Here is a 12366-nt window from a genome sequence, read left to right as displayed (position 1 = left end):
ATTTTAAAAAAGGGCTGGAGCAGGTCCAGGGCAACAAGGCTTGTGAAATATCTAGAAAATTCATCCTGTGTGGAACAGCTGAGGGAGCTGGGGTTTTTTAGTCCAAAGAGGATAAAGAGTGACCTCATTGCTCTCTACAACACGTTTAAAGAGGCTGTAGTGAGGTCGGGGCTAGTCTCTTCTACTGTGCCTACAATGAGAGAACTAGAGGAAATGGCCTTAAGCTGAAACAGGGAGATTCAGATTCGGTATTAGACATTTTTTCCCCACTGTTAGGGTGGTCAGATACTGGAACAGACTGCCCACGGAGGTGATGGAGTCACCATCCCTGGGGGTGTTTAAGCAGCATCTGGATCTGGCGCTGGATGATGTGGCTAAGGGCTAACAGTGGCAGTGCTGGGTGGACTGGACGATCTCAAATGTCTCTGCCAACCCCAATGATCCCATAGATTATATGATCCTCACAACCCTGCCCCTCTTTCCTCCTCCATACACACTCTGGCAGCGGCGGCCAACAGATGCTTCTTTCTCACGCACCTGGAGGCTGCAGGTAAGAAATGGCGATGGCTGCACTCCGCCTAGGCCGGCAGGAAGGTGCAAGGACAGATAAATTCCCAAGCGCTGCAGTGCCGCGGCTCTCTCGCGGGCGCTGCCCGGCGCCGCCTCACGCGGGGCGGGGCCGAGCGGCCGAGCCGTGGCGGCGGAGGGCGGGCGGGAGGCGGCCGCTCCCGCTCCAAGATGGCGGCGCAGAGGAGGAGTCTGCTGCAGAGTGTGAGTGGCATCTTCCCCCCCTCCGCGCACCCCCCAGGTGGGTGCGAGGGAGTCCCCGGGCCTCCTCCTCACCCGCCCCCTGCGCCGCCGTGCGGGGAGGGGGAGGTCTCCCCGACCGTGGGGCGGTGGGTTGCTGCTTTCCCGCCCCCTGTGCCGCCTCAGGGCAGGGGGTCCCGGGCGGCGGGGGCCCCTGCGCGGTCAGCGATGAGCACTCTGGGCTGCCCGGCCGCTCTGCAGCGCACCGTGGGCGACAGGTGGCGGGGAGGGCCGTGCCAGTGCTGCGGGCTCCGGGGTGCCCCGCTGTGTGAGGGGGCAGCTGGCGTCTGCAGGCCGAGTGGGAGATGGCGGCCCCAGGGATGTCTCTCTGATTGCTGGCTGCAGCAGCAGGCCCCAGTCCCTTGTCCTGGTTGAGTAGTCCTGGGAGAATCCAGAGCTTTCCCTGCACTCCCGTGCCAGGGGTGCGTGAGGATCTGATTTACTGTAGGAATAGCTAAGCTAGTGCTGTGCTGTATGGAGTGCAGAACTTGCCTACAAATTTTGCATCTGGTTTCATGTTAACAAGAGCCAAAGTGCAGCCAGAGCTCAGCTTCAGAGGGAAGGGACGTGGTAAGTGATGCTGTTCTGCAGAGAGGAAATGCGGAGTTATTGGCTGTGCTACTAGTTAGCAAAGGGAAAAGGGTTGAGAAGAGGGTGAGGCTGGATTGGTGACCTGTACTGGACCATGATCTTTACTTCATGCTGCTTGGGGTTTACATGATCTCTTTCCTCTTCCTGTCTGCTAGGAGCAGCAGCCCAGTTGGACAGATGACTTACCGTCCTGCCATCTCTCTGGGGTGGGCTCAGCTCCAAACCGCTCCTACAGTGCGGATGGCAAGGGGACAGAGGGTCACCCCTTGGAAGATAACTGGTTAAAATTCAGGTAAGTGGGTTGCACCTGAGACACCAACTCCTGCTGGTACAAAGGCAGGTAGAAGAAGTATTTAGTTTGTCACACAGGACATGGAAGAAGAGGGTGGGGCCTGAGCATGCTAGAGGTGTCTGCGGAAACTTGCTACTTATATCTGTGTCTTACAGAGATCTGTGACCTCTTTGCTTCTGCCCTCTTGGCAGGAGTGAGAACAACTGCTACCTCTATGGTGTCTTCAATGGCTATGATGGCAACCGAGTCACCAACTTCGTGGGTCAGAGGCTCTCTGCAGAACTGCTGCTGGGCCAGCTCCATGCAGATCACAGTGATGCTGACGTGCGTCGAGTTCTGCTGCAGGTAAAGGAGCTCTGAGTGGGAGCAGCTCCTGCTTCTTGCACTGCCCACCTCCTCTTTGCCATCAGGGGAGCAGCATCTGCTTTCTGTGGGGGTTGGAAACATCTGGTGGTTGCAGTTGCACTCATCCTGAGCATCTGTAGTGCTTTGTTTCACTCCTGCCTCATCCCATCTGTCCCCTGGCTCCGTCAGCACAGTGCTGAGAGCTCTCCAGGAAGCTGCAGCCTGGACGTGTAGGAACAAGTCATCATGTGAAGGAGATGACAGTGAGTGAAGGGGAGAAGTTAATGTGTGGGGAGATGGATTTGTGAATGCACTTTCTTGAATGACAGGATCAACACACAAGATCAGATAGGTCTCTGACATTGCTGTGAATGTAATTTTTACAGTGTTGTCTTCTGTTTTGAGTTGTTGCAGATTGTTTTTACAAGCTGTTAACTAGTTGTGCTGAAACAATTGTGTTTCAATGTGCTGTAGTGGTGCTTAAAAGTCTGTATGTACAGTGAACATCCATTCTTATGAGCTGGTCTTAGAGAGGTGAGGATGGGTAGCCTCAAAGTCTGTAGGCATTGGATAAGAGCTTCGTTTCTCTTTATGGACTGTTTTAGGCTTTTGATGTGGTGGAAAGAAGTTTCCTGGAGTCCATTGATGATGCCTTGGCAGAGAAGGCCAGCCTGCAATCTCAGCTACCAGAGGTAACGTAACCTTAAGAGCAGAGCTTGCTGGAGGTCCCACCTTCCAGCTTGCTAGATGAGGTTTGGGCATATTAGTCAGTTTGATCTAAGGGAGGCTGTAAGTGAAAGTTACTTCTCCCTGGTTCTATTCTGGAAGCTTTCATGAAGTGAAGCAAGTGCCTTAGTCTGTTTCTGAGAGTTCCCACTGTTCATACTGGCACTGCTTAGACCTGACGTTGGTTATCCGAGCAAGGAACTGAGTCTATCACAGGGAGGAGTTCAGCCTGTACATGTGGCTCTTCCAGGACAAAGCCATGCAGATGAGAGGAAAGGCCTCAAATTTGCATGGCATCTGGGCAAAAATGGGCTCTGTTCTTCAAGTGTACTGGACTGTGCTCTCCAGAATCACATCAAGGCTATGTCATTCACTATGATTAAACAGAAAATTTTATGTCTTGTACAGGCATGTTGAATCCCCTCCCTACAGAATTTTTATTCCAGCTGTGATTTCTGTGTTGTGGACTGTGTGTTTAAGCTTCCTTCTCATTTTGGCTTCCAGGGTGTCCCTCACCACCAGCTCCCTCCTCAGTACCAGAAGATTGTGGAGAGATTGAAGGTTGTAGAGCAGGAGATCTCTGGAGGAGCCATGGCTATTGTGGCTGTCGTTCTCAACAACAAGCTCTACATTGCCAATGTGGGTGAGTTGGTTTTTGTCAGTGGCTCAGTCTCAGCATTCCTGAGGATGGCAGGGGTTCTAGGAAAGTAAAAGACATTTGAATGTGGGGGACAGTTTCTTTGGTCTGTGGCCAAGCAGTGATATGCTTGCTACTTACACAAGCACTTGAAATCAGCCTGGCTCTCCATCCCTGCAGATGTTGGCTGATGTGGTGCATATGGCCAAAGAACAGAGGGAAAACGAGTCGAAAGGAGTAGTGCAGGTTCCCTGAGAAATAGAGAACTTTCCTGGGGGGTTGTGGCTCAGGTCTGGGTGGAGAGCTGCCTAGCAGGCCCACTATGCTGCTAGCAAGGCTGCTTTTTGGAGATGACGATGAGACAGTAGATGAGCCTTTCTCTTCTTTTCTGTCTTTATTCTCGTCTCTGTTCCTTTTCCCTTTGGATATGTTGTCCCTGTTAACGGCAGAGCTATCTGGTGCCTCATCTCGCTGCTCCCACTGCAGGTACCAATCGGGCACTGCTATGCAAGTCCACGGTGGATGGGCTGCAGGTGACTCAGCTCAACGTGGACCATACGACAGAAAATGAAGATGAACTTTTTCGCTTCTCTCAGCTGGGTGAGTATTTGGGTTTCGTGTTCTTAGCTGAGAACATCGCATGACTGTTTATCTGGAGCACCAAGAATGACTCAAACCACAGGAACAATAAATAACCACAAAAAGAAGCTTATGTTTTCAGATGACAAGTTCAGTGCCTTCTTTTTGCGCCTTTCTAGCCATTCTGGGGCTACAGGGTGAGTAAGCTCATCTCACTGAGCCAGCAGAAAACGATGCTTTTGTTTCAAGTTTTGAGTGTTAGTTTTGTGTCCAGCTGCCAAAGTGGCATTGATTTGCCCTCCAGCTGTTGCTGTAGTCGATAGGAAGGCAGGAATGGAAGCACAGAGCCAGAGGATAGAAGTGAAGCAGACAATATATGACGGCTCCTGTGGAGGCAAACCACAGTTATGCTGCTTTAAGTTCTGTGTGATGCCTCACCCTCAGGATGGTACATTTCAATTTGCCTTTGTACAAGTTGCTGCTGAAAAAAGGCAGCTTCACTTCAGACAGAGCCAGGCCAAGCACTGGCATTTACTCCTCTCACATCAGTAACTACTGAACTCTTAATGCTGACATTTTGCTTTAGGCAATTTTCCTTTTCCTTTACACTGTTTGACATGTTTGCTTTCTTGGTCTAGAGCTAACTCACACCACTTGTGTGATTGCCAGTACCAAATTCTTCTTATTGAGATACTTGGATCCTGTACTTTTATTTAGGTAGATCTAAGGTGGCATTCTTCATTAGATTCACCTGGCAGATATATTCTTATCGGGTGAGGCTGTTGATGTGGTAATTTTTGCTACTGGGTCTTGTTTTATTCTGTTTCTCTTTAATTCCCACTTTTACTCCTATGCCTGCACTAGGATATGTGCTGTGAAACACAATACTAAATACAAGAACCCAGGGAAAGAGACTTTTTGAGTGTGTTTTTACTACCAAAAACGTAGAATTTAGCTGCAGTCCATACGAGAACAGGTATCTGTTAGATGTACCAATTTTAACTTGGCACAGCACTGATGCTCCTGCTTACAGTCCCAGCAGAAGGAAGATCCTGTGTGCACAAGTTGTTTTGGGGGCCCAAGGGAGGTTGTTTGTGGGCTAGGTTGAAGCACGATGATAAGAGGTACTGAGGATAGCATTTATAATGATGGTGCCTGTGCCAGCTCTGTCTTGAGGGAAGGATGGGAGAGGTCTTGTGCTTTTGTAGTTCTTCAGCTGGCACATCACAGCTTGTTCAGTGCCCTGGGAGAGTTGCTGTGATTTAGGCATGACTTCTCTTGGTGTCCCGTGAGCCTCCATGTGTTTGTGTCTATCAGTGGCATGTACCTCCCTGCCAGGAGCTGGCAAATGAGCCAGGCCATGTTGATGAGTCAGCTGTGGTCTGCAGCAGATGGAAGACTTGTGTCTTACTGCTGGGGTAGGTGTAGAGCCATCTGTGCAGCAAGGCTTGGTTCAACTCAAGGGGAGAATTTCAGCTGGACCCCTGCCTTCACCTTGTACTGAGGATAGTCATCCCTAGATAAAATCTCTGTTTTCTGGCCGATAGCTCTAGGTATAATGAGGAAAGGGGGGTTCCCAAAACAGACCAGGTAAGTGGATCATCTGCTCCAAGTCCTGCTTCAAATAGTAGCAGCCCTCAGATGGTCCCTCTTAGAACCTTCTTCAAGATGGGATTACTTCCTAGCCCCTGCCAGAGCTATATCACTGTAAGTTTGTTTAAATAAATGCTTGTTTGATCATTGTTCTTATTTTAGGAGTAGCCTGCATCAATTTGAGCACTTGAGCAAATTCAGTGCCTCTTGTAGATAGTTCCCCTTTTTTCAGAATCACAGCATGGGTAAGGTTGGAAGGGACCACAGGGGATCATCTGGTCCAAACTCCTGCTCAAGCACGTTGTACAGGTTCTTGAATATCTCCAGTGAGGAAGACCCCACAGCCTCTCTCTGCAGTCCCATGTATTAGTGAAATTGCCATATGGAGCTTAGGAGCAGGGGTCAGCTACAGGTGGAAGAAAGAGCAGAATCCATCACATATGTTTTCCTTGTTAATGCCTTTTCCTCCCATCACACTATCCAGAGCTGACAGGCGCAGATGTTCCCCTGCCTTTTCGGCTGCCTGTGCAGCCAGGCCAGCAGTGCTGGTGGCTTTGGACCAGGATGTGTGCTTTGTCTCAGGGCCAGCTGTTGCATTCAGAGTAAGCCTGTTAGGCCGTGTCTCCCTCCTTCTCTCTCACTAATGAAAAGGTGTCCCTTGGAACACAGCTATTCCTTTTCTCCCTATTAACTCCTCATGACTCTTCGCTGTCTTGTTTTGTCTTACAGTTCTATGTAACTGTGGATATTTCTTTTCTCAGAGTAAGTTTTGCAAGTTTCACAAAGTTAATGAAGAATTTTTGGTTTTCAATCTGGCAGGCTTGGATGCAGGGAAAATAAAACAAGTGGGAACTATTCGTGGGCAGGAAAGCACTCGGCGCATTGGAGATTACAAAGTCAAATATGGCTATACTGATATTGAACTGCTCAGGTCAGAAAAACTCAACTTTGGGATTTCAAGCCCTCCTTTTCTTCATGATCACTCAATTCTCACCTATCTCACCATTAAATGCTACATTACTGTCTATTTCCAGTGCTGCTAAATCGAAGCCCATCATAGCAGAGCCTGAAATCCACGGCGGGCACTCGCTGGATGGGGTGACGGGCTTCTTGGTGCTCATGTCCGAAGGGCTCTACAAAGCGCTGGAGGCAGCTCATGGGCCTGGGCAGGCCAACCAGGTGAGCCTGCTCACAAGGGAGACATTCTTGTTGCTATTGACTCACTCCAGCCGTGTCAGCTGCTCTCATGTAGCCTGTCCTCCTCATCTGTGCTGCCAGTGCTGGCCAGGCTGAATGCCTGTGCTACCCCATTCCAGTCTAATAATATGGGAGCTGCTTTGCCAAGCCAGTTCTTCTAGGCAGCTGCCTGTCCCTTAGGAGTAGCCCATTAAAGGGAGTGGGATGACTCAAGGCACAAAGGCACATTATCAGCAGGAAAGCATCACAGTCAGATGACTTGCCATAAAAACTCTTAGATCAGATGGCAGGAAAAGGTTTCCTCCAAAACCTCCTAGAAATCTTTCCTCTGGTGATTTTTTTTCCGCTTTTCTGCTCAGGAAATTGCAGCCATGATAGCCACAGAGTTTGCCAAGCAGACGTCACTGGATGCTGTGGCGCAAGCAGTGGTGGACCGGGTTAAGCGCATTCATTGTGACACTTTTGCCAGTGGTGGGGAGCGGTCCAAGTTCTGTCCCCGTCATGAAGACATGACACTGCTTGTGAGGAATTTTGGGTACCCCCTGGGTGAGATGAGCCAGCCCACGCTGACACCAACGCAAGGTATGTGGTGGAGAGAATGAAACAAAATGTGGGGAGGAAGGGTGGGTTGATTGATCCAGCACTCACCTCACATTGGGAGAGGAGGTAGTTGGTGTAGAAGGAATTTTCTTATTATACAAGATTATTGGCTTTTGAGATGTCAAATCTGTGACAATTTGACAGGATACAGTACAGCATCAAGGGCACTTTGATACAAATTCTTGTGGTTTTTTTGCTGCTGTGCTGCACCCCCAGTTGCTCATGTCTGAACTGCATTTTATAACTTCTGTTTTCTCCCTTCTCAGGAGGCCGTGTCTACCCAGTCTCTGTGCCATATTCCAGCTCCCAAAGCACAAGCAAGACAAGTGTCACACTGTCTCTTGTCATGCCTTCTCAAGGCCAGATGGTCAATGGTGCCCACAGCAGCTCAACTCTGGATGAAGCCACCCCCACCCTCACTAAGTAAAGTCCTGCTCTCTTGCTACCCAGAGTTTTCCCTGCACCTCACGCTGTATAAAGTGGTTGAAAAGCAGAGACTGCTGTCAGTTACCTGTCAGTCAGTCCCTTATCTGGAGTGTGCTCCCCCCCACTACAGTATTGACAGCCAGCATCATGTGTTAGCTGGAAAGCGATTGTGTGAGGAGTGGGAATGAGTGAAGCAACAGCTCTGAAGCCAGCTCTGGCAATGTGCCTTGGGAGCAGCATCTGCTGCTGTTGGTGGAGGGCATTCTGGCAGTGAGCAGCCCTTCTCTTTGGATCTCTTGTGCCAACTGTGTTGGTGCTGTGCACAGAGGGAGTGTGGGGGCCCTTCATTTCAGCAAGGAAGAGAGATTATGCAGGTCACCTGTAAAGCTCTTGGAGAGGCTGCGCTGCTGAATTTATTTGTTTACAGGCACAGCTCGGGGAAAAAATGTGGATAAAGGTTAGAACTGGGTCCTCTTCGGATCCACTTTGCAGGGTCATACTAGTTAGTGGCTGTGGTTTAGGTTGAGCCCTTGGCACAGCATGGTGTGTACACACTGCACAGTGAAGAAGCACTGTGGGTATTGTGCTCTGTAGCTCCAGAAACAATGAGGCTGACGCACTCTAGAGCTGCTTTGGCTGCAGCACAAGTCATGCAAGAATAGCTTTCTTTGCTGCCAGACTCTTCCCGTAAAGCTCGTACTGTTCTGGGTATGGGGAGGCCAGCAGAGTGCATGCCTGGTTTTTTCTCTTCCTCTCTGTTCCTCAGATGCCTGGTTGTACTTAAGGCCTTCCAGTTAATGTGAATCAGATATCTTTGATGTTTGTCAGTTCTGACAATCAGTTCTCAACACTTTGAGTGCTCTCATAGAGCAAGTGACTGCAACTTTTTACCTGCCTGCTAAGACAGCTTGATCTGTGAAGAAACTGGTGCTTGTTCTGGTGCTTTTCTTGTCCAGTGCATCAGGTGGAGTAGAATAAAGATGTTTACGTTCTCTCGTTTTCCCTCTTTAGCCAAAGCCCAACTGTGACGCTGCAGTCAACCAATACTCACACGCAGAGCAGCAGCTCAAGTTCAGATGGAGGTCTCTTCCGCTCCCGACCCACCCACTCGCTCCAGCCAGATGAGGATGGGCGTGTGGAGCCCTACGTGGATTTTGCAGAGTTTTACCGGCTTTGGAACATGGACCATGGCGAGCAGGGAGCACTGACTGTGTCCTAACTTGTATCTGCCACCTGCAGACACCTTGTGCTCCTCTGTGTGAGCAAAGACTGAGGCAAGAGTAGAGAGTGTTCCACTGAGGGCTGCGTTCTGCCCAGAGCTAACTCCTATCCAGGATGTGCTGCACACTGAGCAGGGGATCTCGTGCACTACACACATGTTGCCTGTGCCATGCTCCCAATCCTGCCCAGCCCTGGGAAGCCCTGTGAGTAGGGGAAGGGGTCTTGAATGCAGCCCTCACTGCAGGTTTTTGCAAATAAAGGTGTGGAGAGGGCTCCTTGTGGATCATGCAGGAGCCAGGCCCGTACGAAGGCTGCGTGTGTGCGCGTGTGTAGGTGTACACGTGTGTGCCTGCGTGTGTGTGTGTGTGTGCTGTCATAATGTTTCCACAACTCAATTCAAAATGCTGTGATTCCAGTGTTCAACTCCATAGAAGATACCTCTATTTTGCAGAATAAATAACTTATAGCTACAGTCATTGGCACCCGTGTGGCTTGCTCTCTTCCTTGTAATGTCGTGTGTGGGTGTGACAGCTCCTCCTGGTGCAACCTTCTATTCCTTCTGAACAGAGGCTTGCACCTTGCAGGAGGAAAGCTTCTACTGAAAAAGTGGCCTGAAGCCTTGCAGGTGACTTTAAAAGCATAAGCTCTTTGTACTTATTTGCTGAGCTTTGGCACTGAATTATGGCTTAGAGTCAATCTATAAATACAGGTTATTGTTTTTTGTAGGTAAAATGCACGCTTTTTCTCTTAGGCCATCTGGAAAGGTGTAGAGGGCAGGTGGAGTTTGTAATGAAGTTTCTCTGTATGGACACCTGGTGGTGCACAGCTGGAAGTCGCAACTCTGTCGTGGTGCCTTGAAGATGCGGATGGGCACCCTCGTGTCAGAGCGGGGAGGTGTGCAGCGACGAGAGGAGGGCTCCTGCTGGCTGCACACCGGCGGGAGCCCAGGCCTGGACTTGCTGGCCGAGGCGTTGGGATCACGGCAATCCTCCAGTTCAGATTTCTGACGGCAGGCGGCAAGCGAGGCTCTTCCCTCCCGGCTCCAGCCGTCCCCTCAGCCTGCCTCGCTTTTCCCCAGCAAACACGGGAAGCCTCGGGGCTGACCCGCAGCACCAGTACCTCTGGGGCATTGCGATGAGGCACCAGGCAAAGCCAGGAGAGGGCTGGAGGGGATTGGAGGAGAAAGGGCAGGAGTAAGAACTGGCCGAACTGCAGTCGGGCTTGGCACCTTAGGAAGAAGAGGAATGAGAGGGGCTTAAGATGATGTAGCACGGGATGCTGTAATTAAGGCCAGTGTGTAGCCAAGCCCTGTGGTGTGCAGGTTTGAGGCACTTTTGGCATGCCGGCCTGGAAAGTAGGAGAGGAGGATTTATCCCTTTGGATGAATTAAGTGAGTGCCCAGAGGCAAGACCTGAGTTCACTGAGAAACACGTGGGCAGGATCAGAGCGGTGAGAAATGCCCGTTCCTCGGAAGGCAGGGCAGGGATCCCTTGTGTGCGTGTGTGGGTGGCTCTCTGCCTGTGCCCCCTCCAGGTCCCACTGGCACAGCTTTGCCCCTGCAGGATCCCGTGCGCTGCTGCACTGCCTGCAGGAGCTTGTGTTTCCTTGCCCCCGTGTGGTTTCCCAGGGAGGCTGCGTGTGCCAGCACAGGCACCTCCTGTTGAGACCCTTCCAGCCCTATCAGGGACCTGATGTTCAGTGGCCTGGAGGCAAAGGGAGCAGGGTTGCCGGAGGTTTGGTGCCTTGTCCTCAAGGCTGAACATAGCAGGGGGCTGGCAGTCCCTCAACCCTGTCCTCTGCCCTGTCCTCTGCCCTGCAAGGAACAGAGAGCTCAGATATCTGAGCCCAGCCTGGCCTTGCTATCCAGGGCTGCTCCACAATGTCATTTGACCTGGGGGTCCTATCCTCCAGATTGTTGTGTGGCTATTTAACAGGATAGTGTGATCTTGGTATGGACTAAAATGGAGTTGATAAGGTTTTGTCCCATTCTATGTTCCCTAAGCTGGCACAGATCTCAATAGCTGTATAAACAAGTTTTTCTTGCTTATTCCCCCATCCCATTTATCTCTGGTATTTGTGAACTTATACTGAGAACTGTTCCAATGGGAAGTATTCCAGCAAGTGGTTGCTCCAGATAAAAGTTTAAGAATTGCCAACACACTTATACAAAGCAGATCACGCAAAACAAACTGATCCTTAGGCATCATTACCAGTTTAGGAAATACAAAATAATAAAGCAAGTAGGAGCGGGTGGATCACACTAATCTGTGCCTGTACAGCTACTGGGAAAAAGATGAGGAAAGTAGGTTTTCTGTGCATGCTCTGTAAGCCATGGCTTAGGAGTTCAGGTCGAAGGAACAGACTGAACATTGTGTGTAGGGGCAGGAGGCTCATGAGCCAATATCGGTATTTAATATTGTCCTCAGGGAGCGAGGGGAAGATGCAGGTTGTAACAACAGTGGAAAAACCTCCTCTCCTCTGCCCCTTTAAAACGAAGGAGTGGCTGGAAGAGGAGAGAACCAGAGTGATCTCTAGAAACAAGAGCAGGGGCCTTTTTGCATTGTAGTGAAATTGAAAACCACTAGAAATGTGAAGACCTAGACAGAGAAAAACAGTGCAGCTATGCTTCACAGGACTGCTGGAAAGAAGCTGACAAATTAAGATCTGAATATGCAGGATAAGTTTGTCTTAAAGGCAGCTAATGTTATTTTTTAAGACCCATCCCCCTGCAAGACAAGGGTAGAAATGAGAAGTTTTATCCCTAGAATGGGAGTAGCCGGAATGCTTTGCATGTCCCTGAGCTCTGGTCACTGGCTGAGGGTTACTGGAGGTGCTCAGGCCAGTGAGACAGGCTGCCACCTAAAACTGAGGTTCTCAGCATCTCTGTGGCTAAAGGATCACCAGAGACTTCTTTATTTTAAGCTCTCCCTTAGCTGAACAGCACACCATTTATAAGAAAATCTTTAAATAGCAGAGAATAGCTAGGAAGGGTCATGGGCAGCCGTTAATGCTCAGCTCCAGTACATGGCCTGTGGGTAAGTCACACAGGGCTTGGGTTTCTTCAGCAGCCAAGGCATCAGCTGAAGCTAAGACAGGCTGGTTTTTTTTTCACATACACTTTGTTGCTTTTGTCATACCTGAACTTTCCAATATGGAAGAGGCCTATGGTGAACCAGTGCCATTTGATGCCACCAATGCTCCCTGAATCACACAAGGGTAATGCAGCATCCTCAACCAGAGTCCCTGTTCCCTCAGCCACCATGCTTGAAAGGGGAAGGAATGTGTTCCTCTCCCCTCTCCTCTTTTTTTCCCCCCACCACATTAAGGATTTTAGTGTTAGGACATCCAAGAG

The 12366-nt window shown here is 50.1% G+C and overlaps 1 protein-coding gene across 1 annotated transcript; it reads left to right on the top strand.

The window, feature by feature from the left end:
• The first annotated feature begins 692 nt into the window (after positions 1-692).
• Positions 693-9490, top strand: TAB1 (TGF-beta activated kinase 1 (MAP3K7) binding protein 1). The gene is made up of 11 exons (XM_014885286.2): positions 693-771; positions 1554-1690; positions 1882-2035; positions 2641-2727; positions 3266-3404; positions 3885-3998; positions 6390-6501; positions 6605-6749; positions 7127-7349; positions 7634-7790; positions 8805-9490. Exons 1-11 carry the CDS (start codon positions 739-741, stop codon positions 9010-9012), a joined length of 1509 nt encoding a protein of 502 aa, XP_014740772.1. The 5' UTR covers positions 693-738; the 3' UTR covers positions 9013-9490.
• The last annotated feature ends 2876 nt before the right edge of the window (positions 9491-12366 follow it).

The sequence above is a fragment of the Sturnus vulgaris genome, chromosome 5 (genome assembly GCF_052056855.1).
Source record: "Sturnus vulgaris isolate bStuVul1 chromosome 5, bStuVul1.hap1, whole genome shotgun sequence".
Lineage (NCBI taxonomy): Eukaryota > Metazoa > Chordata > Aves > Passeriformes > Sturnidae > Sturnus > Sturnus vulgaris.
This window is presented reverse-complemented; position numbering and strand designations above follow the sequence as displayed.

Excerpts from the sequence above, each read along its gene's own strand:
- TAB1 (XM_014885286.2), top strand. The coding sequence starts at position 739 with ATGGCGGCGCAGAGGAGGAGTCTGCTGCAGAGT. Across the intron at positions 2,036-2,640 it reads TGCGTCGAGTTCTGCTGCAG|GCTTTTGATGTGGTGGAAAG; the intron begins GTAAAGGAGCTC and ends GGACTGTTTTAG. Across the intron at positions 3,405-3,884 it reads GCTCTACATTGCCAATGTGG|GTACCAATCGGGCACTGCTA; the intron begins GTGAGTTGGTTT and ends CTCCCACTGCAG.